The 27,632-nt window shown below is 63.6% G+C and overlaps 1 protein-coding gene across 3 annotated transcripts in view; it reads left to right on the top strand.

Annotated features, from left to right (window-relative positions):
* LOC308512219 (anosmin-1-like) overlaps positions 1-27,632 on the top strand; it is a gene marked incomplete at its 5' end in the record, with an annotated part of 62,219 nt that overhangs the window by 13,044 nt on the left and 21,543 nt on the right. For all 3 annotated transcript variants that reach the window (XR_013995469.1, XM_081082020.1, XM_081082021.1), the window contains 4 exons: positions 5,568-5,615; positions 21,564-21,626; positions 22,932-23,154; positions 25,261-25,445. Coding sequence is in view for 2 of the 3 variants with exons in the window: in XM_081082020.1 (XP_080938146.1) it covers positions 5,568-5,615; positions 21,564-21,626; positions 22,932-23,154; positions 25,261-25,445 (519 nt within the window). The remainder of the gene's footprint in view (positions 1-5,567; positions 5,616-21,563; positions 21,627-22,931; positions 23,155-25,260; positions 25,446-27,632) is intronic.

Raw genomic sequence — 27,632 nt, 5'->3', positions numbered from 1 at the left:
CCTCAAGTGAGGAATAAAAAAACAGCTTTTGCCCTGACCGGTGTGGCTCAGTGGATAGAGCGTCGGCCTGCGGACTGAAGGGTCCCGGGTTCGAATCCAGTCAAGGGCATGTACCTGGGTTTGGGCTCCATCCCCAGTGGGGGGCGTGCAGGAGGCGGCTGATTAATGTGTCTCTCTCATCGATGTTTCTCACTCTCTATCCCTCTCCCTTCCTCTCTGTAAAAAATCCATAATATATATATATATATGTATATATATATATATATATATTTAAAAAAACCCCAGCTTTTAATTGCTCATGCTAACGGCTCACGCACAAGAACACCTCCCGCACGCCACCCTTCCCGGGCGGGACAAGGTCAAACGCCCAGCGAGCTTGGCGACCTCCCGAACCCTGACCCCCGGCTGGCGGTCGGCCTTTCGTTTCTGCTAAAATTCCTCCTCTGTGGCGACACGTGAGCACCCCTCCTCGCTCACTGCCACTCACAGCAATCAGCAGCGGCTTGCGGGCTGGCGCCCGTGTATGTTTCCCGACAGCGACAGTCCGGGGGGGCCGCCGAGGCCAGCCTCGGTGACGTCTCCAGGTGGCTTTCCCCGTCCCTCGGGCATTTTTCTCTGCTTCCTTCACGGTGTCGGCTCCTCGCGGAAACTGCAAACGGCGCTGACCTGGCTTTTGCCAAACGCGTCGCTGGTTGGGGCGCCCAGCGTCCTGCTAGAGCTGCTTTTATTTATCTATTTTGTGTTTTTTTTTTAAATTACATTTTTATTGATTTCAGAGAGAAAAGGACGGGGAGAGAAACATCCACGAGGAGAGAGAATCACGGATCGGCCGCCTCCTGCACGCCCCGCGCTGGGGATGGAGCCCGCAACCCGGGCCTGTGCCCCTGACCGGGAATCGAACCCGGGACCCTTCAGTCCACAGGCCGACGCTCTAGCCGCTGAGCCACACCGGCCGGGGCTGACACTGCTTTTAGAAGCCTGGATGAGAGCATGGCCCAGATGCAAGTGGAAACATACTGAGATGATGTGTTTTGTGGTGGATATTCTGGGGAGAAACAGTTCTTATTTTCAGGAAAAAAAAATGAATCAACCTGAAGGGAGGTGGCCATGCATCCCAAACGACCTCGGCCCCTGGGGGAAGGGCTTGCCGGGCCCGGCCGGCGTGGCTCCGTGGTTGAGCATCGACCTAGGAACCAGGAGGCCTGGGTTCGATTCCCGGTCAAGGGCACAGGCCCGGGTTGCGGGCTCCATCCCCAGTGGGGGGCGTGCAGGAGGCGGCCGGTCCGTGATTCTCTCTCATCATGGACGTTTCTCTCTCTCCCTCTCCCTTCCTCTCTGAAATCAATAAAAAACATTAAAAAAGAGAAAAAAGATCAACACATCAACGAATGACAAGTGCTGGCGAGGATGCGGAGAAAAAGGAGCCCTCGTGCACTGCTGGCGGGAATGCAGACGGGTGTTTCCTCAAAAAACTAAAAATGGAACTCCCATTGGACCCAGTGATCCCACTTCTAGTCAAGGAATGTATCCCAAGATCCTAGAAACACCCACCAGAAAGGACATATGCACCCTATGTTCACAGCAGCGCCATTGACAATTGCTAAGAGGTGGAAACAGCCCAAATGCCCATCAGCAGAGTGGATTAAAGATCTATGGTCCATCCACACCATGGAATAGTATGCAGCCCTGAAAAAGGAAGACCTCTTACCATTGCCTACAGCACGGAGGGACCTGGAGAGCAGGACGCTGAGCGAAATAAGCCGATCGGAGAAAGATGAACATCACAGGACCATTTGTGGATTATAATGAACAGCATAAACCGATGAACCCAAATAGAGCCAGGGAAGCATCGAACAGACAGTCCGACCTCAGAGGGAAGGCGGGGGAGCGGGGCTTCGGGGAGGGGGTAAGAGATCAACCAAAGGACTTGTGTGCGTGCCTCTGAGCGTAACCCCTGGACACAGACAGCAGGGGGGTGAGGGCATGCGGCTGCCCTTCTCCGGGGACCTGTCTGTCTTCATGGATCAGGTCCCGGGAACAAGGCCCCGGCTGTTCGGCCCACAGCCGCCCGCCCCTGGCTCACACGTCCGCCCTGTGTAACCTGAGTCCCGTGGGAAAGGTTAGCCATTACGTTTCATGAAAACCGGTCAGCCCTGGCCGGTGTGGCTCAGTGGGTAGAGCGTTCACCTGCTCAGGGTGGGCCGTCTCTCCGCAAAACCCATGTCTCCTGTCTCGAAGGCTTCCGGGCGTTCGTGGCATTTTGTGGGGCAGACGTGACCCACTGGCATTTTCTCCTGGTCACATACATTTTGTAAAATACGTTTTTATGGCCCTGGCCGGTGCGGCTCAGTGGGTAGGGCGTCGGCCTGCGGACTGAAGGGTCCCGGGTTCGATTCCGGTCAAGGGCATGTACCTTGGTTGCGGGCACATCCCCAGGAGGGGGTGTGCAGGAGGCAGCTGATGGATGTTTCTCTCTATCCCTCTCCCTTCCTCTCTGTAAAAAAATCAATAAAATATATTTTAAAAAATAAGATAAAATATATGTTTATTGATCTCAGAGAGGAAGGGAGATGGAGAGAGAGAAACATCGATGACGAGAGAGAATCATGGACTGGCTGCCTCCTGCACGCCCCACACTGGGGACCGAGCTCGCAACCCCAGGCCCGTGCCCTCGACCGGGAATCCAACCCGAGACCCTTTAGTCCTCAGGCCGGCGCTCTACCCACTGAGCCGCACCGGCCAGGGCTGACCGGTTTTCTTCCCTTGAGCTTTTTGAAGGATTATGTTTGCTTCAAGGGGAAAGATATCAGAAGGCCGGGGACGGGGAACTCAGCATGTGCTGTGCAAAGGGCGTCCGGGGCCGGCGACGGCGCTCTGTCAGGCCTTTGACGGCCTCGCCGGCAGCATCCACGTTTGATCTGGCAACGCCGATGAGAGACGGGCAACCTCATTATAGCGTGCGATCCCCGCTGTCTGATCCCCACCCCCCGGGGGGGTGTCGGGGGGGGGGGGGCCCAGGGATGATCCTCCAAAGCCAGCGTCTCTCCCGCTAATGCGCGTGGCCCTTTCATGTGCCTGGCTTTAGGCCAGAGCAAGACTTCGCCGCAAACCCCGTGGTCGGGCGGCTTAGCGGGTGAAGGGATTGTGCTGCGCCTGAACCCCCCCTCGGCCCCCCATCCCACCCCCCGGGGGCGGGAGGTTGCAATGCAATGGCTGCGGGTGTTTCTGCAGGGCCCGCCTGCCCAGGAGCCGGCCAGGTGGACGGCACAGGGGAGGGGCCGGTGCGCACAGCTGGGCCCCACACAGCGGTGGTGGCGGCCGTCGGCGAGTTCATGGGGGCTTTACCCACACCCCTGAGGGCGGCAGGCAGGCCCCTTAGAAGCCCGTCCTCTGTGGAGGCCGCTGAGTGAGGGAGGAGCTGGCATGGGGGGTGCAGGCGCTCAAACGGGGAGGGGCTGATTTGAGAGAGCAGGAGACTCCCAGCACGAAGAGGAAGCAGACACATTTCGGGGTGTGTGTGCATGTGTGCGTGTGCGCGTGTGTGCGTGTGTGTGTGGAAAACTTCTGCATGGAAAAGCCCCTTGAATGAGGTCTCAGGACAGATGAGCCCGGCCAGCGTGGCTCAGTGGTTGAGCGTCGACCTGCGAACCAAGAAGTTACGTTCGATTCCCGCTCGGGGCACGTGCCCGGGTTGGAGGCTCGACCCCCAGTGGGGGGCGTGCGGGAGGCGGCCGGTGGATGTTTCTCTCTCCCTCCCTCTCCCTTCCTCTCTGAAATCAGTAGAAACGTATTGAGAAAACAACAATGACAAACAGTAACCATGCAGACCAGCAAAGGAACATCGATAACCCAGCCGTGGCCTCCCCCGGACGTCCGCCTCTGTAGTTTGCTAAATACCTGGCATGGATTATCTTTTAATCTCCCAGCCTCCTGCCACATGCCCTCTTCAGTCATAAATAAGAGCCATTTCCAATCAAATCCTCTTCCGTGCTTGCTCGCCAAGGCCCCAGATGGCTCGTTCTAACGACAGAGCTTTTTGTGTTATGACCAGAGGCCTGGTGCACGAAATTCGTGCATGGAGGGGAGGCCCACAGCCAGGCCTGCACCCTCTCCAATCCGGGACCCCTCGGGGGATGTCTGACTGCCGGTTTAGGCCCGATCCCACACTAAACCAGTAGTCAGACATCCCTCTCGCAATCCGGGACCGTTGGCTTCTAAGCACTCACCTGCCTGCCTGCCTGATCGCCCCCAACCCCTCTGCCTGTTGGCCTGATTGCCCCTAACTGCCCTCCCCTGCTGGCCTGATCGCCCCTAACTGCCCTCCCCTGCAGGCCTGATGCCCCTAACTGCTCTCCCATGCCAGCCTGATCGCCCCTAACTGCCCTCCCCTGCAGGCCTGATGCCCCTAACTGCTCTCCCATGCCAGCCTGATCGCCCCTAACTGCCCTCCCCTGCAGGCCTGATGCCCCTAACTGCTCTCCCATGCCAGCCTGATCGCCCCTAACTGCTCCCCCCTGCCGGCCTGATCACCCCTAACTGCTCCCCCCTGCCGGCCTGATCGCCCCTAACTGCTCTCCCCTGCCAGCCTGATCGCCCCTAACTGCTCCCCCCTGCCAGCCTGATCACCCCTAACTGCTCCCCCCTGCCGGCCTGATCACCCCTAACTGCTCTCCCATGCCAGCCTGATCACCCCTAACTGCTCCCCCCTGCCGGCCTGATCACCCCTAACTGCTCCCCCCTGCCGGCCTGATCACCCCTAACTGCTCTCCCATGCCAGCCTGATCGCCCCTAACTGCTCCCCCCTGCAGGCCTGATCGCCCCTAACTGCTCTCCCATGCCAGCCTGATCGCCCCTAACTGCTCCCCCCTGCAGGCCTGATCGCCCCTAACCCCTCTGCCTTTGTCCTAACACTTGTTTGCTATTGAGCGGGCGCCAGGCCACGTGACGTGGTCTGTGTGTGTGTGTGTGATTTCGATCGTTCCTGCCGCCTCACCCAGGAGGTGTCGTCCTTTGCAACCTGGGCCCCGGCTCCTGTCACCCCTCCTCTAACGGGGAGAGGCGGCTTTTCACCTGAGGCCCGGCTGCGCCGCTCGCCCGCGCTGTGAGCCGCGTGAGATGAGGAGCCGCAGGGCGCCCAGCTCCTGACTTGGCCCAAATCTCTGTAGGCAGGAGCTGTCTGCGGCCCATCGTCCTGCGGGTCTGCGCTCCGCGCTCGGAGGAAGGGAGAGGGAGAGGGAGAGAGAGAGAAACACCCATGATGGGAGAGAACCATGGACCGGCCGCCTCCTGCACGCCCCCTATCGGGGACGGAGCCCGCAACCCGGGCGTGTGCCCTGGAGCGGGAATCGAACCCGGGACCTCCTGGTTCCTCGCTCGCCGACGCTCAGCCACGGACCCACGCCCCCGGGCCCCACTTACCGGTTTAGGGAGAGAGAAACGTCCCAGGAAGCCAGCGTCCGGCTCCTGTCGGTGCAGATCTTTCAAAACGCCCCTCGCACCCACGGCCACACGTGCGGGTCCCGCCGGGCGGCCCTGTAACCTGCCGACGTGTCTTTCTCTCGTTGCAGAGCAACGGCTCCCTGGACTGGTGCCAGAGTCACAAGCAGTGCTCCAAGGTACGTGCGTGCGTGCCGGGGTTCCCTAAAAAGCGGCCGATTTCGCAAAAATGACAGAGTCCCAGGGAGTCGCCGACGTGGCAGAGAGAGAAGGCAGGCACCCTTCGCCCGGCGCCCACCGGCCGTTACACGTGAGGCTTTTGTAGGACGCGACGGAAGCACAAAATTGATGCTGGTGCAACGTGCACACACGCACGCGCTCTCTCTCTCTCTCTCTCTCTCTCTCACACACACACACACACACACACACACACGTCTGTGGGGTTTATCACAGGTGCAGCTGCAACTAGTGTAGCCACCGCTGAAATCAAGACCCATGTGCCTTATATTTCCTCTTTATTCTGTCAATATTTTAAAAAAATAGACTTTTATTGATTTCAGAGACGGGGAGAGAGAGAGAGAGAAACACCCATGATGAGAGAGAATCATGGCTCGGCCGCCTCCTGCACGCCCCCCACTGGGGATCGAGCCCCACAACCCGGGCCTGGGCCCCGGGCAGGAATCGAACCCTGACCTCCTGGTTCACGGGTCGACTCAGCCACCGAGCCACGCCCGCCAGGCCCGGTTTCGCCTCTAACATGCTGTTCCCTGCAACCCGGGCACGGATGGTGGTTGTCTGGGTGACAGCCGGCTGGGCCCTGGGGTGCACGCCTGCCCTTCCTTCTCCTTTCAGGGGTCGTGACTCACTCCCTTGACGTTGCTTCCCATTGGGCTGCGGGGAGACGTGTGGAAAAGCCGCGGTTACGGCCGGGCCGGTGCCTGGCCTGTCGCTCTGATCTCAGCGGGCGTTGGGTTCTCGGCGGCCACAGGGCCAACCTCCTCGTCGCGCTCCTGGCGGCTCGGTGGAGAGCCGGGGAGGGCGGGCTGTGCTGGGGTGAACATCTGGGCGGCCTCCTGGGGCACTCAGGGGGAGGCTCAGGCCCCGGGAAGGCACCCCACCGTGGCTCTTGGGGGTCTGTGTTTGCTGTGATGCTCCCTGGCTCACGTGGCAGCAGCCGGGGGTCCGTCGACAGGGCCCAGGGGCACCACGTCTCCCGCGAAGGGAGGGGGCGGGAAAACGGGGCTGGCGATGCCAGGAAACCGCCCATCGAAATCACGGGTGCGTTCCCTGTCGGAAGGCACCCTCCGACCCCGGTTTATCCGACTCTCACAGACTCTCTGTAGCCGACTGCAAGGAAAGCTCGTGTTCATTAGCACCTCTTGCCCGTCAGATTTTTAAAAAATATTTTCATTGATTTCTGCACAGAAGGGAGAGCGAGAGAGAGAGAGAGAGAGAGAGAGAGAGAGAGAGAGAGAGAGAGAGAGAGAGACATCCATGAGGATAGAGAATCACGGATCGGCCGCCTCCTGCACGCCCCACACTGGGGGTCGAGCCCACAACCCGGGCCTGTGCCCTTGACTGGGAATCGAACCCTGACCTCCTGGGTCCTTGGTCGGCGCTCAGTCGCCAAGCCACACCAGCTGGGCTCCCGTCCACCGTGTTGCTACCGTTGGCGAATGACCAGTTATTTCATAGGCGGAGCCCTCGGGGCCAATGGTCGTCCGGGGCTGGTTACGTTGGTGGAACCGGGAGAGAGAGCTCCTTGCAGGAAACTCACCGAATGGGGCGAATAGTTCATCCCCTGGGGTGCGAAACCCACTTTGCACCAGTGACCGGCATCCCCGTGGGCATCACCCCTGACTGCGGGGAGCCGGGGCGACCCTGGGCACGTAGGCTGTGACCGGGCTCAGAAGCCGGGAAATGCCACGAAAACGGGGATAGGGTGCGGATTTGTGGGATGAAACGGGGTCCAGGCACGAGGGCGAGTGGCTTTTGTCCGCCTGCAGCGCCGGGCGCCCGGGGTCGGCCTGGTCCTCACAGACCTTCAGTCCCCAGGAGCCGGTCGGTCGGGGGGCGGGCTTTCACGGCAGATAATGAAGGGGCCGCTCTGCAGGGCGCCTTTCAGAGCTCAGAGCCGGTGGCGGGGGCGGGGGGGGGGGGGCGAGTTCATTCTCCAAAGACCCCCCTCCCCTATCTCCAGCGCCTCAGGGGCAGCGACGAGGGTGATTTCCGTGACCCCCAGGCCTCCCTTCCCCGGGCGCAGCCGCAGGCTGGCAGGACGTGGGGCACGAGCGGGGCGCGCAGGAGAGCAGGCTGGGGTCGGAATGCGGGGTCCCCCAGCGTGGCCTCATTAAACAGCACGCGTTTCATTCGGGCCACAGCAGGCACGGAATCCTGGCCGGGTCTCCCACGGGGAGCGCTCTGTCCGGGAGCTGGACGCTTGGCCAGGACAGCTGGGGAGGGTCAGGCATCAGCACCTGCAGACGTGGCCAGTCAGCCTCTCGCACGCCTGCACGGGGCATGGTCCAGGGGTCAGAGGGCTGTGGGCCTGCACGGGGCATGGTCCAGGGGGCAGGGGGCTGTGGGTCTGCACGGGGCACCGTCCAGGGGGCAGGGGGCTGTGGGCCTGCACGGGGCATGGTCCAGGGGGCAGGGGGCTGTGGGCCTGCACGGGGTGCCGTCCAGGGGGCAGGGGGCTGTGGGCCTGCACGGGGCATGGTCCAGGGGGCAGGGGGCTGTGGGTCTGCACGGGGCGCGGTCCAGGGGGCAGGGGGCTGTGGGTCTGCACGGGGCATGGTCCAGGGGGCAGGGGGCCTCCCGGCCGTCCCTGGCCCCATGTGTGTCCCCACAGGCCTGCCTGAAGCTGGCCCTTGGCCGGCCGCTGGCTCTCCCGCTGAGAAGTTGATTGAACTTGGGTGGCTGCCGCTGCCGGAGCTGTTTCCCAAGAGAAAGCAAATGCACAAAAGACGGGGGACCCAGGCCCCGCGCTGGGCGGGGGGACGGAGTGGGGTGTGTGTGCCTGGCTCCCGGGGAGGGCCCGCCTGGGTGCTGCGTTTCGCATCCCAGGGCAGTGCATTGTCCCGTCCTGTGTGAGCGAAGAGCCTGCACTCGGGGTAACCCTCGCTCCCCCCGCCCCTGCCCAGAGATGTGGGGGGGGGCACTGTGGGAACCAAACGCCCCTTTCACGCGTTTGTCTGCCTCAGTGAGCACAGTGTCCTGCGCCCGGGTCCGGGGCCCTGCCTTTCTCCGGCGCCGCGGGCACGGAGCACCCCCCCGCGCCCCCCATGCTCTGGGGAGAGGGGACGCCAAGTGTGCGGCCTCATCCGTGAGCTGGACGTCTCGCCACCTCGGACCCCGTCCCTCACCAAGAGCCGGCGGCCCCGGGAACACAGACGGGAGTTGGAGGACCCCGTGCCCGCCGGCCTGGCTCAGGGGGTGAGCGTCGGCCTAGGAACCAGGCGGTCAGGGTTCGATCCCGGTCAGGGCACAGGCCCGGGTTGCAGGCTCCTCCCCGGCCGGGGCCCTGGCAGCCACCAGCTCTGCCCGCAGCCCCCACGGGGAGCCAGGGCACCCTGGCCGGCCGGGGAGATGGGCCGGGGAGATGGCCTCCTGGCCTGGCGCCTCGCAAGGAGCCGCGGGTGGGTCAGGGCAGATACTGCAGGAAGCCAGGAGCGTCCGTCCTGCTCGCGTGCCGGGGAAGGACACGGATCCCGCCCCCAGCCTGGCGAGGGTTCGGCAGAAGATCAGAGCGGCCTGATTCTCTGGTGCCGGACGCGGCTCTCTGTGCCGGGCGGGGTCGGGCCTGGGCGGGCCCCGTGGATTCCGTGCGTCTCCGGGCGCAGGCACGGCCTCTCGGCCTGGTGAGGGCTTTGGGCCGGACAGCGCGCTCTCTGGGTATAAACAGCCTTTGCTGTGGTATGTGACCGTCTTCTCAGACCTCCTCCTGCAGACCCAGGGCTCAGGTTCCCGGCCGGGGGCGGCGGGCTGCATCAGCTCCGGCCCTGGGGCTGTAGGTGCAAGTGCGGGCGGGCAGGGCCTGGGGCCACAGCGGCCAGGAGGTCATTCCCCTCAAGGCCGAGGCCAAAGGGACTTCGCTGCATGATCCCCGAGGGCCACAGCCGCTCTGGTCAACAGCCTGGCGCCCCCCGGCCATCTCCCCTGGAAACAGCCGCGGCTTCCCAGCTGCACATGAGTGACGGTTTCGAGTCTCCTCCTTCTCTCACGCCTTGCGCGTTTCCTGCGCACCTACTGTGTGCCCAGGACGGTGTCGGGTCCCGGCGATGCCAGGAGGAGGAGTGGGCATGGTCACGGAGCTGTGTGACAGGGGGGCGGGCGGGGGGGATGTCAGGGGGATGGCGCCCTCTGGGGCTGCCCGTTGGACCCCCCCGCCCCCCACTCCCGTCCTGCTCCTTGGATCGCGCAGTGTGGCCGCAAGGCCGCCGCCTCTGGCTGACACGCGTCCCCACGGCCCGGGCCTGGTTCTCCGACTCTGTTACAGGCATCCCTCCGTCCCTCTCTGTACTGTTTCTGTTTAAAAAAAAAATACTTTCATTGATGTGTCCCCCCGGCAGGTGGGGCACCGGCAGACAGGCTCAGGGGCCGAGCGTGCCAGCTGCCGGTGGCTGCCCCGGGGGCACCCGGCTCAGCCCCGTGGCCTCTGGAGGAAGGTCAGTCCTCATGAGACGGCTGGACTCCCTGCAGCCGCGCTGGCCCCCGGGCAGCCGTCGTGGGCGGCAGACGACTCTGACACGGGTGCCCGGTTAGCGTGGGCGACCGTCAGCTTACGAGCCAGGTGGTCACGGGTTCGAGTCCCGGTCAAGGACACAGGCCCGGGTTGCGGGCTCCATCCCCAGTGGGGGGCGTGCAGGAGGCGGCTGATGGATGATTCTCTCTCGTCATTGAGGTTTCTATCTCGCTCTCTCCCTCTCCCTTCCTCTCTGAAATCAATAAAAAAATACATTAAAAAGCAAGCTGACGCTGATTTGAGGGGCGTCCCTGCACCCGACGGTCCCCGGGTGGATTCCCGGGCGGGCACCTGCCGATTAAACCTGTTGTTTTATTATTATTATTATTTTTATGTTGTTGTCTGAGCAGCAGGTGAGACCGCAGCCAGCAGCAGGGAGGGGGCGGGGCTCTGGGAGACTGATGGGTGGGCATCGGGCGGTGGGCAGCCCTGCAGGGCGGGGAGGGGGGCGGGAAGGGGGGAGGGGGAGGGCCCCTGAAACAGGCCCCGCTCTGTGTCCCTCCCTCCCTCCCCCCTCCCGTGAGGGGACCCAGGCGGGAGGGAGGACAGACGGATGCGCCCCCAGAAGGCAGGCCTCCCGCACCCCCCACCTGCTGACAAAGCAGCCTTTCAGGTCCCCGGGGAACAGCCCTGCCTTTCAGCCCGGCGTGAAATCGGGAAATCGCCCGAGAGGCCCAGCCAGGGCTGAGCGAGCCGCGGGTGGGGGTGCAGGGCCCTGGGGGAGGGGGTGGGGCTGAGCCCTGGGAAGAGGGTGCTGAGCCCTGGGAGGGTGGGCTGAGCCCTGGGAAGAGGGTGCTGGACCTGGGGGGGGTACTGAGCCCTGGGAGTGTGGGGCTGAGCCCTGGGGGGGGTGCTGAGCCCTGGGGGTGTGGGGCTGAGCCGGGGGGGTGGGGGGGGGTGCTGAGCCCTGCGGGTGTGGGGCTGAGCCCTGGGGGGTGTACTGAGCCCTGGGGGTGTGGGGCTGAGCCCTGGGGGGGGGGTGCTGAGCCCTGGGGGTGTGGGGCTGAGCCCTGGGGGTGTGGGGCTGAGCCCTGGGGGGTGTACTGAGCCCTGGGGGTGTGGGGCTGAGCCCTGGGGGGGGGTGCTGAGCCCTGGGGGTGTGGGGCTGAGCCCTGGGGGTGTGGGGCTGAGCCCTGGGGGGGTGGGTTGAGCCCTGGGGGGTGGGGCTGAGCCCTAGGGGGGTGGGGCTGAGCCCTAGGGGGGTGGGGCTGAGCCCTGGGGGTGTGGGGCTGAGCCCTGGGGTGTGGGGCTGAGCCCTGGGGGTGTGGGGCTGAGCCCTGGGTGTGGGTGCTGAGCCCTGGGTGGGGGGGCTGAGCCCTGGGGGGTGTGGGGCTGAGCCCTGAGGGTGGGGCTGAGCTCTGGGGGTGTGGGGCTGAGCCCTGGGGGTGTGGGGCTGAGCCCTGGGGGGGTGGGTTGAGCCCTGGGGGGTGGGGCTGAGCCCTGGGGGGTGGGGCTGAGCCCTGGGGGGGTGGGGCTGAGCCCTGGGGGGTGGGGCTGAGCCCTGGGGGTGTGGGGCTGAGCCCTGGGGTGTGGGGCTGAGCCCTGGGGGGTGGGGCTGAGCCCTGGGGGGTGGGGCAGAGCCCTGGGGGGGTGGGGCTGAGCCCTGGGGGGGTGGGTTGAGCCCTGGGGGGGTGGGGCTGAGCCCTGGGGGGGTGGGTTGAGCCCTGGGGGGGTGGGTTGAGCCCTGGGGGGGTGGGGCTGAGCCCTAGGGGGGTGGGGCTGAGCCCTAGGGGGGTGGGGCTGAGCCCTGGGGGTGGGGCTGAGCCCTGGGGGGGTGGGGCTGAGCCCTGGGGGTGGGGCTGAGCCCTGGGGGGTGTGGGGCTGAGCCCTGGGGGGTGTGGGGCTGAGCCCTGAGGGGGGTGCTGAGCCCTGGGGGGGTGGGGCTGAGCCCTGGGGGGGGTGCTGAGCCCTGGGGGGGTGGGGCTGAGCCCTGGGGGGGTGGGGCTGAGCCCTGGGGTGTGGGGCTGAGCCCTGGGGGTGTGGGGCTGAGCCCTGGGGGGGTGCTGAGCCCTGGGAGGGGGTGCTGAGCCCTAGGGGGGTGGGGCTGAGCCCTGGGGGGGTGTGGGGCTGAGCCCTGGGGGGGTGGGGCTGAGCCCTAGGGGGGTGGGGCTGAGCTCTGGGGGGTTGGGGCTGAGCCCTGGGGGGGTGGGGCTGAGCCCTGGGGGGGTGGGGCTGAGCCCTAGGGGGGTGGGGCTGAGCCCTGGGGGTGTGGGGCTGAGCCCTGGGGGGGTGGGGCTGAGCCCTAGGGGGGTGGAGCTGAGCCCTGGGGGGGTGGGGCTGAGCCCTGGGGGGGTGGGGCTGAGCCCTAGGGGGGTGGGGCTGAGCCCTGGGGGGGTGGAGCTGAGCCCTGGGGGGGGGGGTGCTGAGCCCTGGGGTGTGGGGCTGAGCTCTGGGGGTGTGGGGCTGAGCCCTGGGGGGGTGGGGCTGAGCCCTGGGGGGGTGGAGCTGAGCCCTGGGGGGGTGGGGCTGAGCCCTGGGGGGGGGTGCTGAGCCCTGGGGTGTGGGGCTGAGCCCTGGGGGTGTGGGGCTGAGCCCTGGGGGGTGGGGCTGAGCCCTGGGGGGGTGGTGCTGAGCCCTGGGGGGGGGGGTGCTGAGCCCTGGGGGGTGTGGGGCTGAGCCCTGGGGGTGTGGGGCTGAGCCCTAGGGGTGTGGGGCTGAGCCCTAGGGGTGTGGGGCTGAGCCCTGGGGGGGGTTCGGCTGAACCCTGGGGGGGGGCTGAACCCCGGGGGGTGGGGGGCTGGGAGGGCCCTGGGAGCCACAGGAGAGGCAGCAAAGTGTTCGCGAAGGCCCCGCCCCGCTGGACTCTGAGGGGCTCTAGGCCCCCCGCCCCCCAGACCCCTCCCCCCCCCCCCCCCCGTCCTTGGGGTGTGGACGCAGGGGAGGGGCCGGGCGGTCCTCTCTGCCCCCGGGGTGGGGGGGGGCCGCCGGGTTTGCGCCGTAAGAACCCGGGAATCCTGGTGGAGAAGCTCGTCCCCCCACGCACGGCCCTGCCCGTGGGTCGCGCGTGGAACCGGAGGACCCGCCTGGCCTCGCGCGCACGGCAGCGGCTCACGGGCTCCACGCGGGGGTCATCGGGGGTCCAGTTCCCGGCGTCCGGGACCCGCTCCTGCAGCTGTTCCCCTGGGGGGGCGGGGGGGGGCGTCGAACACACCTGCGCCCCGAGGCAGCCCTGGCCGGGGTGGCTCAGTGGGTAGCGCGCCAGCCCGCACACCCCGGGCTCATGGGCTCCCTTTGCGGTCAGGGGCACATCCAAGTTTCTCTCTCGCCTCGATGTGTCTCTCTCCCTCCCACCCGGACTCTTAAATAAAGAAATCGAGCCCTGGCCGGGGTGGCTCAGTGGGTAGCGCGCCGGCCCGCACACCCCGGGCTCATGGGCTCCCTTTGCGGTCAGGGGCACATCCAAGTTTCTCTCTCGCCTCGATGTGTCTCTCTCTCCCTCCCACCCGGACTCTTAAATAAAGAAATCGAGCCCTGGCCGGGGTGGCTCAGTGGGTAGCGCGCCGGCCCGCACACCCCGGGCTCATGGGCTCCCTTTGCGGTCAGGGGCACATCCAAGTTTCTCTCTCGCCTCGATGTGTCTCTCTCCCTCCCACCCGGACTCTTAAATAAAGAAATCCAGGCCTGGCCGGGGTGGCTCAGTGGGTAGCGCGCCGGCCCGCACACCCCGGGCTCATGGGCTCCCTTTGCGGTCAGGGGCACATCCAAGTTTCTCTCTCGCCTCGATGTGTCTCTCTCCCTCCCACCCGGACTCTTAAATAAAGAAATCCAGCCCTGGCCGGGGTGGCTCAGTGGGTAGCGCGCCGGCCCGCACACCCCGGGCTCATGGGCTCCCTTTGCGGTCAGGGGCACATCCAAGTTTCTCTCTCGCCTCGATGTGTCTCTCTCCCTCCCACCCGGACTCTTAAATAAAGAAATCGAGCCCTGGCCGGGGTGGCTCAGTGGGTAGCGCGCCGGCCCGCACACCCCGGGCTCATGGGCTCCCTTTGCGGTCAGGGGCACATCCAAGTTTCTCTCTCGCCTCCATGTGTCTCTCTCCCTCCCACCCGGACTCTTAAATAAAGAAATCGAGCCCTGGCCGGGGTGGCTCAGTGGGTAGCGCGCCGGCCCGCACACCCCGGGCTCATGGGCTCCCTTTGCGGTCAGGGGCACATCCAAGTTTCTCTCTCGCCTCGATGTGTCTCTCTCCCTCCCACCCTGACGCTTAAATAAAGAAATCCAGCCCTGGCCGGGGTGGCTCAGTGGGTAGCGCGTCGGCCCGCACACCCCGGGCTCATGGGCTCCCTTTGCGGTCAGGGGCACATCCAAGTTTCTCTCTCGCCTCGATGTGTCTCTCTCCCTCCCACCCTGACGCTTAAATAAAGAAATCGAGCCCTGGCCGGGGTGGCTCAGTGGGTAGCGCGCCGGCCCGCACACCCCGGGCTCATGGGCTCCCTTTGCGGTCAGGGGCACATCCAAGTTTCTCTCTTGCCTCGATGTGTCTCTCTCCCTCCCACCCGGACTCTTAAATAAAGAAATCCAGCCCTGGCCGGGGTGGCTCAGTGGGTAGCGCGTCGGCCCGCACACCCCGGGCTCATGGGCTCCCTTTGCGGTCAGGGGCACATCCAAGTTTCTCTCTCGCCTCGATGTGTCTCTCTCCCTCCCACCCGGACTCTTAAATAAAGAAACCGAGCCCTGGCCGGGGTGGCTCAGTGGGTAGCGCGCCGGCCCGCACACCCCGGGCTCATGGGCTCCCTTTGCGGTCAGGGGCACATCCAAGTTTCTCTCTCGCCTCGATGTGTCTCTCTCCCTACCACCCGGACTCTTAAATAAAGAAATCGAGCCCTGGCCGGGGTGGCTCAGTGGGTAGCGCGCCGGCCCGCACACCCCGGGCTCATGGGCTCCCTTTGCGGTCAGGGGCACATCCAAGTTTCTCTCTCGCCTCGATGTGTCTCTCTCTCCCTCCCACCCTGACTCTTAAATAAAGAAATCCAGCCCTGGCCGGGGTGGCTCAGTGGGTAGCGCGCCAGCCCGCACACCCCGGGCTCATGGGCTCCCTTTGCGGTCAGGGGCACATCCAAGTTTCTCTCTCGCCTCGATGTGTCTCTCTCTCCCTACCACCCGGACTCTTAAATAAAGAAATCGAGCCCTGGCCGGGGTGGCTCAGTGGGTATCGCGCCAGCCCGCACACCCCGGGCTCATGGGCTCCCTTTGCGGTCAGGGGCACATCCAAGTTTCTCTCTCGCCTCGATGTGTCTCTCTCTCCCTACCACCCGGACTCTTAAATAAAGAAATCGAGCCCTGGCCGGGGTGGCTCAGTGGGTAGCGCGCCGGCCCACACACCCCGGGCTCATGGGCTCCCTTTGCGGTCAGGGGCACATCCAAGTTTCTCTCTCGCCTCGATGTGTCTCTCTCCCTCCCACCCGGACTCTTAAATAAAGAAATCGAGCCCTGGCCGGGGTGGCTCAGTGGGTAGCGCGCCGGCCCGCACACCCCGGGCTCATGGGCTCCCTTTGCGGTCAGGGGCACATCCAAGTTTCTCTCTCGCCTCGATGTGTCTCTCTCTCCCTCCCACCCGGACTCTTAAATAAAGAAATCGAGCCCTGGCCGGGGTGGCTCAGTGGGTAGCGCGTCGGCCCGCACACCCCAGGCTCATGGGCTCCCTTTGCGGTCAGGGGCACATCCAAGTTTCTCTCTCGCCTCGATGTGTCTCTCTCCCTCCCACCCGGACTCTTAAATAAAGAAATCGAGCCCTGGCCGGGGTGGCTCAGTGGGTAGCGCGCCGGCCCGCACACCCCAGGCTCATGGGCTCCCTTTGCGGTCAGAGGCACATCCAAGTTTCTCTCTCGCCTCGATGTGTCTCTCTCCCTCCCACCCGGACTCTTAAATAAAGAAATCCAGCCCTGGCCGGGGTGGCTCAGTGGGTAGAGCGTCGGCCTGCGGACTGAAGGGTCCTGGGTTCGATTCCGGCCAAGGGCATGCACCTGGGTTGCGGGCACATCCCCAGTGGGGGGCGCGCAGGAGGCGGCTGATCCATGTTTCTCTCTCATCGATGTTTCCGACTCACTATCCCTTCTCCCCTTCCTCTCTGTAAAAAAATCAATAAAATATATTTAAAAAAAAATAAAAATAAAAAGCAATTGCTGGTCCCCAAACAGCCCCAACCCCGGGATCCCCGCCCCCCCCCCCCCGACGGGCAGCTCAGTGTCGCCCGTGATCAGGGCCCCCCCTCTCCATCATGCACACGTCCCCGCCACCCCCTGTTCCCGCTCGCCTCTGGGGAGCCCTGGAGAGGACGCCCCATTCCCTGCAGCAGGCGGCCCCCAGGCCCAGCGGAACGGGGTCGGGCAGGGGTGCACGAACGTGTCGGAGGCAGGGCCCGCAGACACCCCCTGGGCTTGTCACTCATCAGGTGCCACCCGCCGGGCTGTAAATGCCAACGAAGCAGGGGACCCATCGCCCTGCAGAGGGAGGAGGGAGATCATTTCCGCCCTTCACGGTGGGGTGGGCGAGGCTTGGCTTTGATGCCGGAGGAGGGTTTATGGGGTGCAAAGCCGGGCGGGGCGCGGCCGGAGGCTGATGGCACCCTGGCCGGTGAGCGCAGTTCCTGGGTTATATCATGAGAAACGGGGGGCATCACACAGCCACGGGAGCCGACCTGGGACCTCCCGTCGGCCCGACAGCCTGGGCCCAGATTGGGGGGCCCCGGAGGCACCTGGCCCCCATGACTCTCTAGCCCTGGACTTGGGGCCCCCGGGACTAGCTGGCCTCAGACTGGGGGTTCCCAGGACGGCCTGGCCCCGGCCTGCGGGGCCCCCCAACATTGCCTGGCCCTGGACTGGGGGGCTCCCTAGCTGTGCTTGACCCACTCACTCACTCACAGGCGGCACAAAGCCTGCAGGAGGCTGGCTCGGCTGCTCCTGGGGGGACGCGCCGTCCAGGCAGCAGGAGGCCCCTCCACCCCCGTTTCCTCTCTTGGACGGACGGCTGCTAAGTCAGGGCCCACCTCCTCCGCCCCCAGGCCCGTGCCCGCGGCGGTTCGTCGGCCGGAGGAACGTGTGGCCTCTGAGATGTCCGGTCGTTTAAGATGACGTGATGCATTTTAAGTTTGGACCGGGTTTGCAACGTTCTAGAAAAGTTATGAGAAGAGCACACACTAATATGTCTATTTAATTATATGGCTGTACTGATAAAAGGGTAGTATGCTGATTAGACCGGACGGACTGGACGACTTCCTGGCGTCATTCTGGACATCCTTCCTGACAAGGCTGGGGCCCAGGGGAAGCCGCCCGGGGTCCCGGGTGCCTGCAGCCGGCCCGAGGAGGGGAGCCTGGGTCCCGGGTGTGGAGGCCGAGTCAGAGGCAGTTAGGGGGTGAACAGGCAGGCAGGGGAGCAGTTAGGGGGCGATCAGGCCAGTAGGGTAGTGGTTAGGGGGCAACCTGGCCAGAAAGGGAAAAGTTAGGGGGCAACCAGGCCAGCAGGGGAGTGGTTAGGGGGCAACCTGGCCAGCAAGGGAAAAGTTAGGGGGCAACCAGGCCAGCAGGGGAGCAGTTAGGGGGCAACCAGGCCAGCAGGGGAACAGTTAGGGGCAATTAGACAGGCAGCCAAGCAGTTAGGAGCCAGCAGTCCCAGATTGCAAGAGGGATATTTGCTGGTTTAGACCCGATCCCGTAGTCGGACATCCCCCAAGGGGTTCTGGATCGGAGAGGGTGCAGGCTGGGCATTTGGACACCCCTCCACCCGTGCATGAATTTCGTGCACCGGGCCTCTAGTAATTGATATAATAACAGCATTATAAATACATTGATATTAAAACAATAATATATTAACAGTATAACTACAATAACAATGCTTATACATAATTATTATTATATACATAATTGTTATATACTTACGGTTTCTCTCCCCACCCCCCCGCCCCAACACAGACCATTAAAAATAAGTTGAATGGCTTGGCCAGTGTGGCTCAGTGGTTGAGCGTCGACCTAGGAACCAGGAGGTCAGGGTTCGATTTCCGGTTAAGGGCACATTCCCGGGTTGCAGGCTCCATCCCCGGGGCGGGGGGGGGGGGGCGTGCGGGAGGCAGCCGATCCATGATTCTCTCTCATCATGGATGTTTATCTCTCTCTCTCCCTCTCCCTTTCTCTCTGAAATCAATGAATATATATATACATTTTTTTTAAATTAGCATGATCACTTGGAGAAGCCGGAAATGTTTTCCTCTTGGCGGATGTGGGAGCGGCTGTCATTTCCCTGCTCTGTGGCTTCTGTTTAAATAATTTAGCTGGTGGAGAGCACGGTGGGAGATCGAGCTTTGGCACTTGGACTCTGGGTCTATGTTTGGCAGCTTGCACAGGGCGCCTTGGACGGAAAAGGTTGTGCGCCCCTTAGTACCACTAGAGGCCCCGCGCACGGCATTCATGCACTGGGTGGGGGGGGGTCCCTCAGCCCGGCCTGTGCCCCCTTGCATTCCGGGACCCCTTGGGGGGGTGTCTGACTGCCTCAGAGGGGGGAAAGACTCCCACCACCACTGCTGGGCTCACCAGCCATGAGCCCGGCTTCTGAGCGCGGCATTCCCCCTGTGGGAGCGCACTGACCACCAGGGGGCAGCTCCGCGTTGAGCGTCTGCCCCCTGGTGGTCAGTGCACGGCATAGCGACCGGTTGTTCCGCCGTTTGGTCGATTTGCATATTAGCCTTTTATTATATAGGACTAGAGGCCCGGTGCACAAAAATTTGTGCACTCGGGGGGGGAAAGGGGGGTCCCTCAGCCCAGCCTGTGCCCTCTCGCAGTCTGGGACCCCTCGGGAGATAACGCCCTGCTGGCTTAGGCCGGCTCCCGGGTGGCAGAGGGCAGGCCCACTCCCTAGGTGCAGCCCCTAGTCGGGCTCAGAGCAGGGCCTGTCAGGGGGGTTGGGGCCCTGCCCCCTGTCACGCACAGAGCAGGGCGGATCGGGAGGTTGCGATGCCACCCTCAGTCACGCTCAGGGTAGGGCCGATTGGGGGGTTGGGGCACTGCCCCCTGTCACACTCAAGGTAGGGTCGATGGGGAGGTTGTGGCGCCAACCCGTCACGCACAGAGCAGGGCCAATCAGGGGGTTGGGGAGCTCCCCCCTGTCATGCACAGAGCAGGGCCAATCGGGGGTTGGGGAGCTCCCCCGTCACACACAGAGCAGGGCCCGTCAGGGGGTTGGGGCGCTGCCCCCTGTCACGCACAGAGCAGGGCCCGTCAGGGGGTTGGGGCGCTGCCCCCTGTCACGCACAGAGCAGGGCCCGTCAGGGGGTTGGGGCGCTGCCCCCTGTCACGCACAGAGCAGGGCCCGTCAGGGGGTTGGGGCGCTGCCCCCTGTCACGCACAGAGCAGGGCCCGTCAGGGGGTTGGGGCGCTGCCCCCTGTCACGCACAGAGCAGGGCCCGTCAGGGGGTTGGGGCGCTGCCCCCTGTCACGCACAGAGCAGGGCCCGTCAGGGGGTTGGGGAGCTCCCCTCTGTCACACACAGAGCAGGGCCCGTCAGGGGGTTGGGGCGCTGCCCCCTGTCACACACATGATCACTTGGAGAAGCCGGAAATGTTTTCTTCTTGGCGGATGTGGGAGAGGAGCGGCTGTCATTTCCCTGCGTCACGCGTCTGCCCCCTGGTGGTCAGTGCGCGCATAGCGACCGGTTGTTCCGCCGTTCGGTCGATTTGCACATTAGCCTTTTATTATATAGGACTGTGAGACGTAGCGTCAGGCACGGCTGATGGGAGGTTATGGGGAGCGGGGCACGCAGGCAGCTAAAATTGAACTCACGATGAATTGCGTGGGCCGCGCCCGGTCGGCAGACAGATTCAGGATGAGCAGGACACGTGCGCCATGGATGGCTGCCATCAGCAGCTCGGAAACACGCCCTGAGGGTCCACGACACGTGTTCTTCAAGGGGCGTGTGGCTGACCCCCACGCCGTGAGGATGGGCTGCCCGGGACTGCGGGTCCTGCCACGGAGGACGGACACTCCAAGCCGTGGGTGTCTGTCGGCGTGAGCGTGCACCCACGCGCATACGTGTGGGGTCGTGTGCTGGTCACACAGGTTCCGCCGTGGCAGAAGGCAAGGACGGCAGCCCTGGCCGGGCTGGCTGGGGGTGAGCGCGTCAGACCGGAGGGTCTCGGGTTTGAATCCCGGCCACGGGCACGCGTACCTCGGTCGCCGGTATTGCTTATCCACACTGCCCTGCGTGTCGCCTGCGCACCGGGCACCTTCCTGTTGGGCGGGCGTGGGCGTGGGTGTGCGTCTCTACCCTGGGCTCCTGGTCGGAATCACATCCCATCCCACGAGTAGAATGCAGGGCCCTCTGTCCAGGCAAGTGGTCCCCAACCTCGTCTTGGCCACGCCCCCCCACCCAGCATCTCTAACGTCCAGATGTCCCCCCCACCCCAACCGTAACATGGAATTCTTATTCTTCCAAAAGTGAACTCCGGCCCTGGCTGGTGTGGCTCAGTGGATAGAGCGTCGGCCTGCAGGCTGAAGGGTCCCGGGTTCGATTCCAGCCAAGGGCACACACATGCCCGGGTGGCAGGCTTGATCCCCCCAGTGTGGTGCCTGCCGGAGGCAGCCCATCCATGATTCTCTCTCATCACTGACGTTTCTGTCTCTCTCTCCCTCTCCCTTCCTCTCTGAAATCAATAAAAATGTTTTTTTTTTTTTTAAAGAGAGCTACTCCTGTAAAATAAATAAATAAATTTTTTTAAAAAATTGAACTCCTATTCACACGGAGGAAGCCTGAAAGGCCATTCACTTGGTCTACACACGCGTCCAAAGAACACGGCCTCCATGAAAGGGAAAAGTAAAAGAACGGAAGGACCACGGGAGTCCTGAGGAAGAAATCACTAAGAAATGGTTAAAACAATAATAATAATAATAGTAATAATAATAATAATATGAAGGGATAGGAAAAAATAGCCAATAGTTTCAGAACATAGAACAGATGCCTGAAATGCATAAATATGCCACCATATATATTTATACTAGAGGCCCGGTGCACGAAATCCGTGCACTGATAGGATCCCTAGCGGCTGCCGGCTGTCGGCCGTGGCCTCCCCCCTTCCCCCGGCCGGCCCCGCCCCCTGGTCGAACTCCCGGACGGACGCCCTCCCGGTCGAGGGGACAATTTGCGTACCACTCTTTTATTATATAGGACACTGCATAGGGTGCCCCGAGGGCCGTAAGAAATGCAGAAAATTGACTGTGAATCACTCATTCGCGAATTGCCCCCCTTAAGAACCAAACGACCCCCCTGGGGGGTGTGTGCCCCAGGTTGAGGACCGCTGGCCCAGGAGGGGGGGGCGTGGAGAAGTGAGGGGCACAGGTGAGCTCTATCTTCCTGCCGTGGTTTCTCCCCATGTTGCTAATGCCTCTTACTGTCCATCTCCTAGTGCCTGGCGCCCTGCAAGGAGACGCGGGACCTGCAGAAGGAGGGGTGTCTGAGCTTCTGCGAGGTAAGTGGGGCTGCCGCCCAGGTGCCTGCGTGTGCCTGCGTCCTGGCTGATGGGGACCAACGGGGGGTCACCGTCCGTCTGTAGCTGGGGGGTCAGTTACTGTGTGTATGTATGTGTGTGTGTGTGTGTGAGAGAGAAAGAGAGACAGAGAGAGAGAGACAGAGAATGCAGATAAAAAAGAAAAATACTGCCCTGGCCTGTGTGGCTCAATGGGTAGAGCATTGTCTGGCGGACTGAAGGGTCCCGGGTTTGATTCCCGGTCAAGGGCACATGCCCGGGTTGCGGGCTGGATCCCCAGTAGGGGGCATGCAGGAGGCAGCCAATCCACGATTCTCTCTCATCATGGATGTTTCTGTCTCTCTCTCCCTCTCCCTTCCTCTCTGAAATCAATAAAAAAAAAACTTTTAAAAGAAAAATCTATCCCCAATATGCCGTCTTCTTCGGTTCCCTGGGGCTACCGCTAACCTGTCGTGGGTCAAAATCCTGTAGGACGCGAGCATAAATAGGACTTCTTTCTTTTTTAATCCTCCCCGAGGATATTTTCTCATTGACTTTTAGAGAGAGTGGGAGAGAGAGAGAGAAACATCGATGCGAGAGAAACACATGGACGGGTTGCCTCCTGCACGCGCCCTTCGACCAGGGCCCAGGCCGGGGAGGAGCCTGCCACGGAGGTCCGTGCCCTTGACCGGAATCGAACCCAGGACCCTCTGGTCTGCAGGCCGACGCTCTATCCACTGAGCCACGCTGGCCAGGGCTAAACACGACTTCTGCAATGGGAAGGAAGGGAGCGCATTTGCTCTGTCTACCATTTGGACGGAAGAACGGTTCTGACCTCCCTCCCTTTGCGACGTCGTGTGTGGGGCTGAGCGGAATTGTTCTGGCCTCCCTTTGCGACGTCGTGTGCGGGGCTGAGCGGAATTGTTCTGGCCTCCCTTTGCGACGTCGTGTGTGGGGTGAGTGGAATTGTTCTGGCCTCCCTTTGCGACGTCGTGTGTGGGGCTGAGCGGAATTGTTCTGGCCTCCCTTTGCGACGTCGTGTGTGGGGCTGAGCGGAATTGGCCTGGTCTCCTTTTGCGAGTCGTGTGCGGGGCTGAGCGGAATTGCTCTGGCCTCCCTTTGCGACGTCGTGTGTGGGGCTGAGCGGAATTGCCCTGCTCTCCCTTTGCGACGTCGTGTGCGGGGCTGAGCGGAATTACCCTGGTCTCCGTCTGCGATGTCGTGTGCGGGGCTGAGCGGAATTGCCCTGGCCTCCCTCTGCGACGTCGTGTGCGGGGCTGAGCGGAATTGCCCTGGTCTCCCCCGCAGCCTCTGTTCCCCAAGCGGAGCCACGAGTGCCTGACCAGCTGTGAGTTCCTGCAGCACGTGCTGGCCGTCAAGCAGGGGGACTGCCCGGCCCCCGAGAGGGCCAGTGGCTTTGCGGCCGCCTGCGTGGAGAGCTGTGAGCGGGACCGCGAGTGCTCGGGGGTGAAGAAGTGTTGCTCCAATGGCTGTGGGCACACCTGCCAGGTGCCCAAGATGCTGTACAAAGGTAGGAGCCTGCGGGTATAGGAGGGCGCCGTTTCCCGCCCCCCCACCCCCGTCCCCTGCATCCCCGGGGTCCCTGTGTGCTGGGGAGGGGTCAACCAAGGGGCCCGATTGCACAGAACGATAAAAGCCTAAGGAAATCTACTCTGGAAATCTAACAAACAAAACGAATTAGCCAACAAAATAAGCCCCGAGCCCGGCCGGCATGGCTCAGGGGTTGGGCGTCGACCTATGAACCAGGAGGTCACGGTTCAATTCCCGGTCAGAGCAAATGCAGGGATCGGGCCTAAGACGGCAGTCGGACATCCCCCGAGGGGTCCCAGATTGGAGAGGGTGCAGGCTGGGCTGAGGGACACCCCCTTCCATGCATGAATTTCATGCACCGGGCCTCTAGACTATAATAAGAAAAGCATGATATGCTAATTAGACCGGACAGCCTTCCAGACGTCCTTCCGGACGACCTTCCGGACAAAGCCGAGCCCCTTGCACGCATTTCGTGCGCCATGGGAAGTCAGTGTCGTAAGATGTCCCCCCCGGGGGTCACGGGGCTTACAACGTTTCTGTAAAAGGAAAACCCCTGAGCCCCAACAGAGAGCGGGCGGGGGCCGAGCTGTCATGACCGAGCCCGCTGTGTGGGCGAAGGACTTGCAACGCTGGAGGGTGTCCCTCCTGTGAAGCCCACATTGGCCTCAGGGGACGCCCCGGCAGCGTGAGGAACACACACAGAAAAGGCCCTGGAGCCCGGGCCGGTGTGGCTCAGTGGTTAGAGCGTCGGCCGGGGGACCGAAGGGTCCCGGGTTCGATCCCCGGTCAAGGGCACAGACCTCGGTGGCAGGCTCCTCCCCGGCCTGTGCCCTGGACGAGGCCCGTGCAGAAGACGACCCATCGAGGTGTTTCTCTCTCCCTTTGATGTTTCTCTCTCCCTCCCTCCCTCTCTCTTTCGCTCCCTCTAAAAATCAATGGGAAAATATCCTCCGGCGAGGATTCTCTCCCTCTCCCTTCCTCTCTGAACCCAATGGACATATATCTACACTAATAACATCTCGTGCACTAGGGGCCCGGTGCACGAAATTCATAAAAAAACGAAAGAAAGCGAAGGCCCTCCAGGTTACTCGGGGGGACGCGTGTCCGGAACCAGGGACCCACGTGCGCCCTGTTAGAACCAGGGGCCGAGACTCCTGGGAGAGGGGTCGGTCTGGCCTCGGGGCCTGGAGGTCGCCAACGCGAAACCGCGATGGGAACGGAGGCGGGGCCCGGCCGGGTGGCTCAGTGGGTGAGCGTCGACCGATGGACCAGGAGGTCACGGTTCGATTCCTCGTCAGGGCACTCGATCCCCAGCAGGGGGCGTGCAGGAGGCAGCCGGTCCAGGATTCCCTCTGGTCACTGATGTTTCTCTCTCTCTCACCCTCTCCCTTCCTCTCTGAAATCAATTTTTAAAAAGTATTTCTTTTTTTAAAGAAAGGAGGCAGACGAGAATTGTCTATGGTTCCTCCTCCCCCCTCAGCCTGGGTCTGAGCAGTGCCTCCCCTGCACAGTTGGGGGTGAGCAGGCCAGCGGGAGGGGGGCAGTTGGGGGCGATCAGGCCAGCAGGGGGTGGGCAGTTGGGGGCGATCAGGCTGGCGGGGGGGGGCAGTTGGGGGCGATCAGGCCGGCGGGGGGTGGGCAGTTGGGGGCGGTCAGGCCAGTGGGGGATGGCAGTTGGGGGCAATCAGGCTGGTGGGGGTGGGCAGTTGGGGGTGATCAGGCCAGTGGGGGATGGCAGTTGGGGGCGATCAGGCTGGCGGGGGGTGGGCAGTTGGGGGCGATCAGGGTGGCAGGGGGGCAGTTGGGGGCGATCAGGCTGGCGGGGGGGGCAGTTGGGGGCGATCAGGCCAGCGGGGGGGGGGGCAGTTGGGGGCGATCAGGCCTGCAGGGAGGGCAGTTGGGGGCGATCAGGGTGGCAGAGGGGCAGTTGGGGGCGATCAGGCCGGCAGGGGGGCAGTTGGGGGCGATCAGGCCGGCGGGAGCAGGCTGTTGGGGGCGATCAGGCCGGCGGGAGCAGGCTGTTGGGGGCGATCAGGCAGGCGGGGGGGGGGCCAGCCGGCAGGTAACGGGCGCGGTCCCGTTGCAGGCGTCCCCCTAAAGCCCAGGAAGGAGCTGCGGTTCGCAGAACTGCCCTCCGGGCACCTGGAGGTCAGGTGGTCCTCGAGGTTCAACGTGTCCATCGAGCCGGTGACCTACGTGCTGCAGCGGAGGTGGAACGCGGGCCTGCACCCCAGCGAAGACGAGGCCACGGCCTGGCAGACAGTGGGGCAGGTGAGTGCGGGGCCGGGGGGTCCTTCTCCTTCCGGCCGGGCCCCCCACACCTGCAGGTGCCGCACGGACCCTGGCTGGCAGGGCTCAGTGGCTGAGCATGGACCTAGGAACCAGGAGGTCAGGGTTCGATTCCCGGTCGGGGCACATGCCCAGCTGTGGGCTCCATCCCCAACCAGTAGGGGGCGTGCAGGAGGCAGCCGGTCCATGATTCTCTCTCATCATGGATGTTTCTATCCGTCTCTCCCTCTCCCTTCCTCTCTGAACTCAATAGAAATATATCTATACTAATAAAAGGGTGATATGCTAATTAGACCGGGAGACCTTCCGGACGTCCTTCTGGACAAAGCCATGGTGGCAGGGCTGAGGCCGAGGCGGTTAGGGGCGATCAAGCCAGGAGGGGAGGGCAGTTGGGGGCGATCAGGCCAGCACGGGGGTGGGGTTGGGGGCGATCAGGCCTGCAGGGGGGTGGGGTTGGGGGCGATCAGGCCTGCAGGGGGGGGGCAGTTTGGGGTGAGCAGGCCGTCAGGCAGAGTGGTTAGGGGCGATCAGGCAGGCAGGCAGGTGAGCAGTTAGGAGCCAGCAGTCCCGGTTTGCGAGAGGGACGTCTGATTGCCGGTTTAGGCCCGATCCCTGTGGACATCCCCCGGGGTAGGGGGTACCAGATTGGAGAGGGTGCAGGCCGGGCTGAGGGACAACCCCACCCCCCGTGCATGAATTTCGTGCACCGGGCCTCTAGTATTTTTATAAACTAGCGATCTACGCCGCCGTCCCTCCGGCAGCCCGAAGCAGGGTCCACGTGGGCGTCGCGTGGGCGTCTGCTGGAGACGGGCTGGCCAGCTCCTCGCGACACCTGACTGTGGGCTCCTTGTGCTGCAAACCCCGTGCAAGGAGATAACTTTCTAATCCGAGTGCGGACACTTCCTCCGAGAACTGCCCTTCCTGGAGATAAGCCGGCAGCCGGCGAGAGCCAGGCCAAGGCCACCGTCCAGGACCCGTTCATCCGACATGCAATCAGGAAGTGCCTTCTCTCCGTGTCTCCTGAGTCTGAGCCTGTGTTCCGCCCGGACCCGCGTGGCCGGGCAGACGCCTATCCGCCGGCCGGGGGGAGCCCCCCATGGCTCGCCAACCCTGCCAGGGGCTGTCTGCTCTGTCTCGGCCCCTTGACAAGGCGATCGGCCGCGTTTATCTCGGCCTGGCCCCTGCCTCTCGGCCCCGGGCGGAGAGAGCACAATATCCCCTTTTCTTTCCAAAGCTGTTAAACGGACGCCGGGTGCAAGGCGTCTATCCCGAGATAGAGAGAGAATAAAGCAGCCCTGCCGGCGAGGCTCAGGGGTTGGGCGTCGACCTAGGAACCAGGAGGTCAGGGTTCGATTCCCGGTCAAGGGCACAGGCCCGGGTTGAGGGCTCGACCCGCAGTGGGGGGCATGTAGGAGGCAGCTGATCCGTGATTCTCTCTCATCATGGATGCTTCTCTCTCTGAAACCAATCTATACTAATAAAAGGGTGATATGCTAATTAGACCGGGAGACCTTCCGGGCATCCTTCCGGACAAAGCCATGGTGGCGGGGCCGAGGCAGAGGTAGGTTAGGGGTGATCAGGCAGGCAGGGGTGGGGCAGTTAGGGGTGATCAGGGTGGCGGGGGGAGGAGTTGGGGGCGATCAGGCCGGCAGGCAGAGTGGTTAGGGGCGATCAGGCCGGCAGAGGTGGGGCAGTTAGGGGCGATCAGGGTGGCAGGGGTGGGGCAGTTAGGGGTGATCAGGGTGGCAGGGGGCAGTTGGGGGCGATCAGGCCGGCAGGGGTGGGGCAGTTAGGGGTGATCAGGCCGGCAGGGGTGGGGCAGTTAGGGGCGATCAGGGTGGCAGGGGGCAGTTGGGGGCGATCAGGCCGGCAGGCAGAGTGGTTAGGGGCGATCAGGCCGGCAGGGGTGGGGCAGTTAGGGGTGATCAGGGTGGCAGGGGTGGGGCAGTTAGGGGTGATCAGGGTGGCAGGGGTGGGGCAGTTAGGGGTGATCAGGGTGGCAGGGGGCAGTTGGGGGCGATCAGGCCAGCAGGCAGAGTGGTTAGGGGCGATCAGGCCGGCAGAGGTGGGACAGTTAGGGGCGATCAGGCCGGCAGGGGTGGGGCAGTTAGGGGTGATCAGGGTGGCAGGGGGCAGTTGGGGGCGATCAGGCCGGCAGGCAGAGTGGTT

This window comes from Myotis nattereri, assembly GCF_964212035.1.
Source record: "Myotis nattereri genome assembly, chromosome: Y".
Lineage (NCBI taxonomy): Eukaryota > Metazoa > Chordata > Mammalia > Chiroptera > Vespertilionidae > Myotis > Myotis nattereri.
Note: the sequence above shows the minus strand (reverse complement) of the source record. Positions and strands in the feature narration are given on the sequence as shown.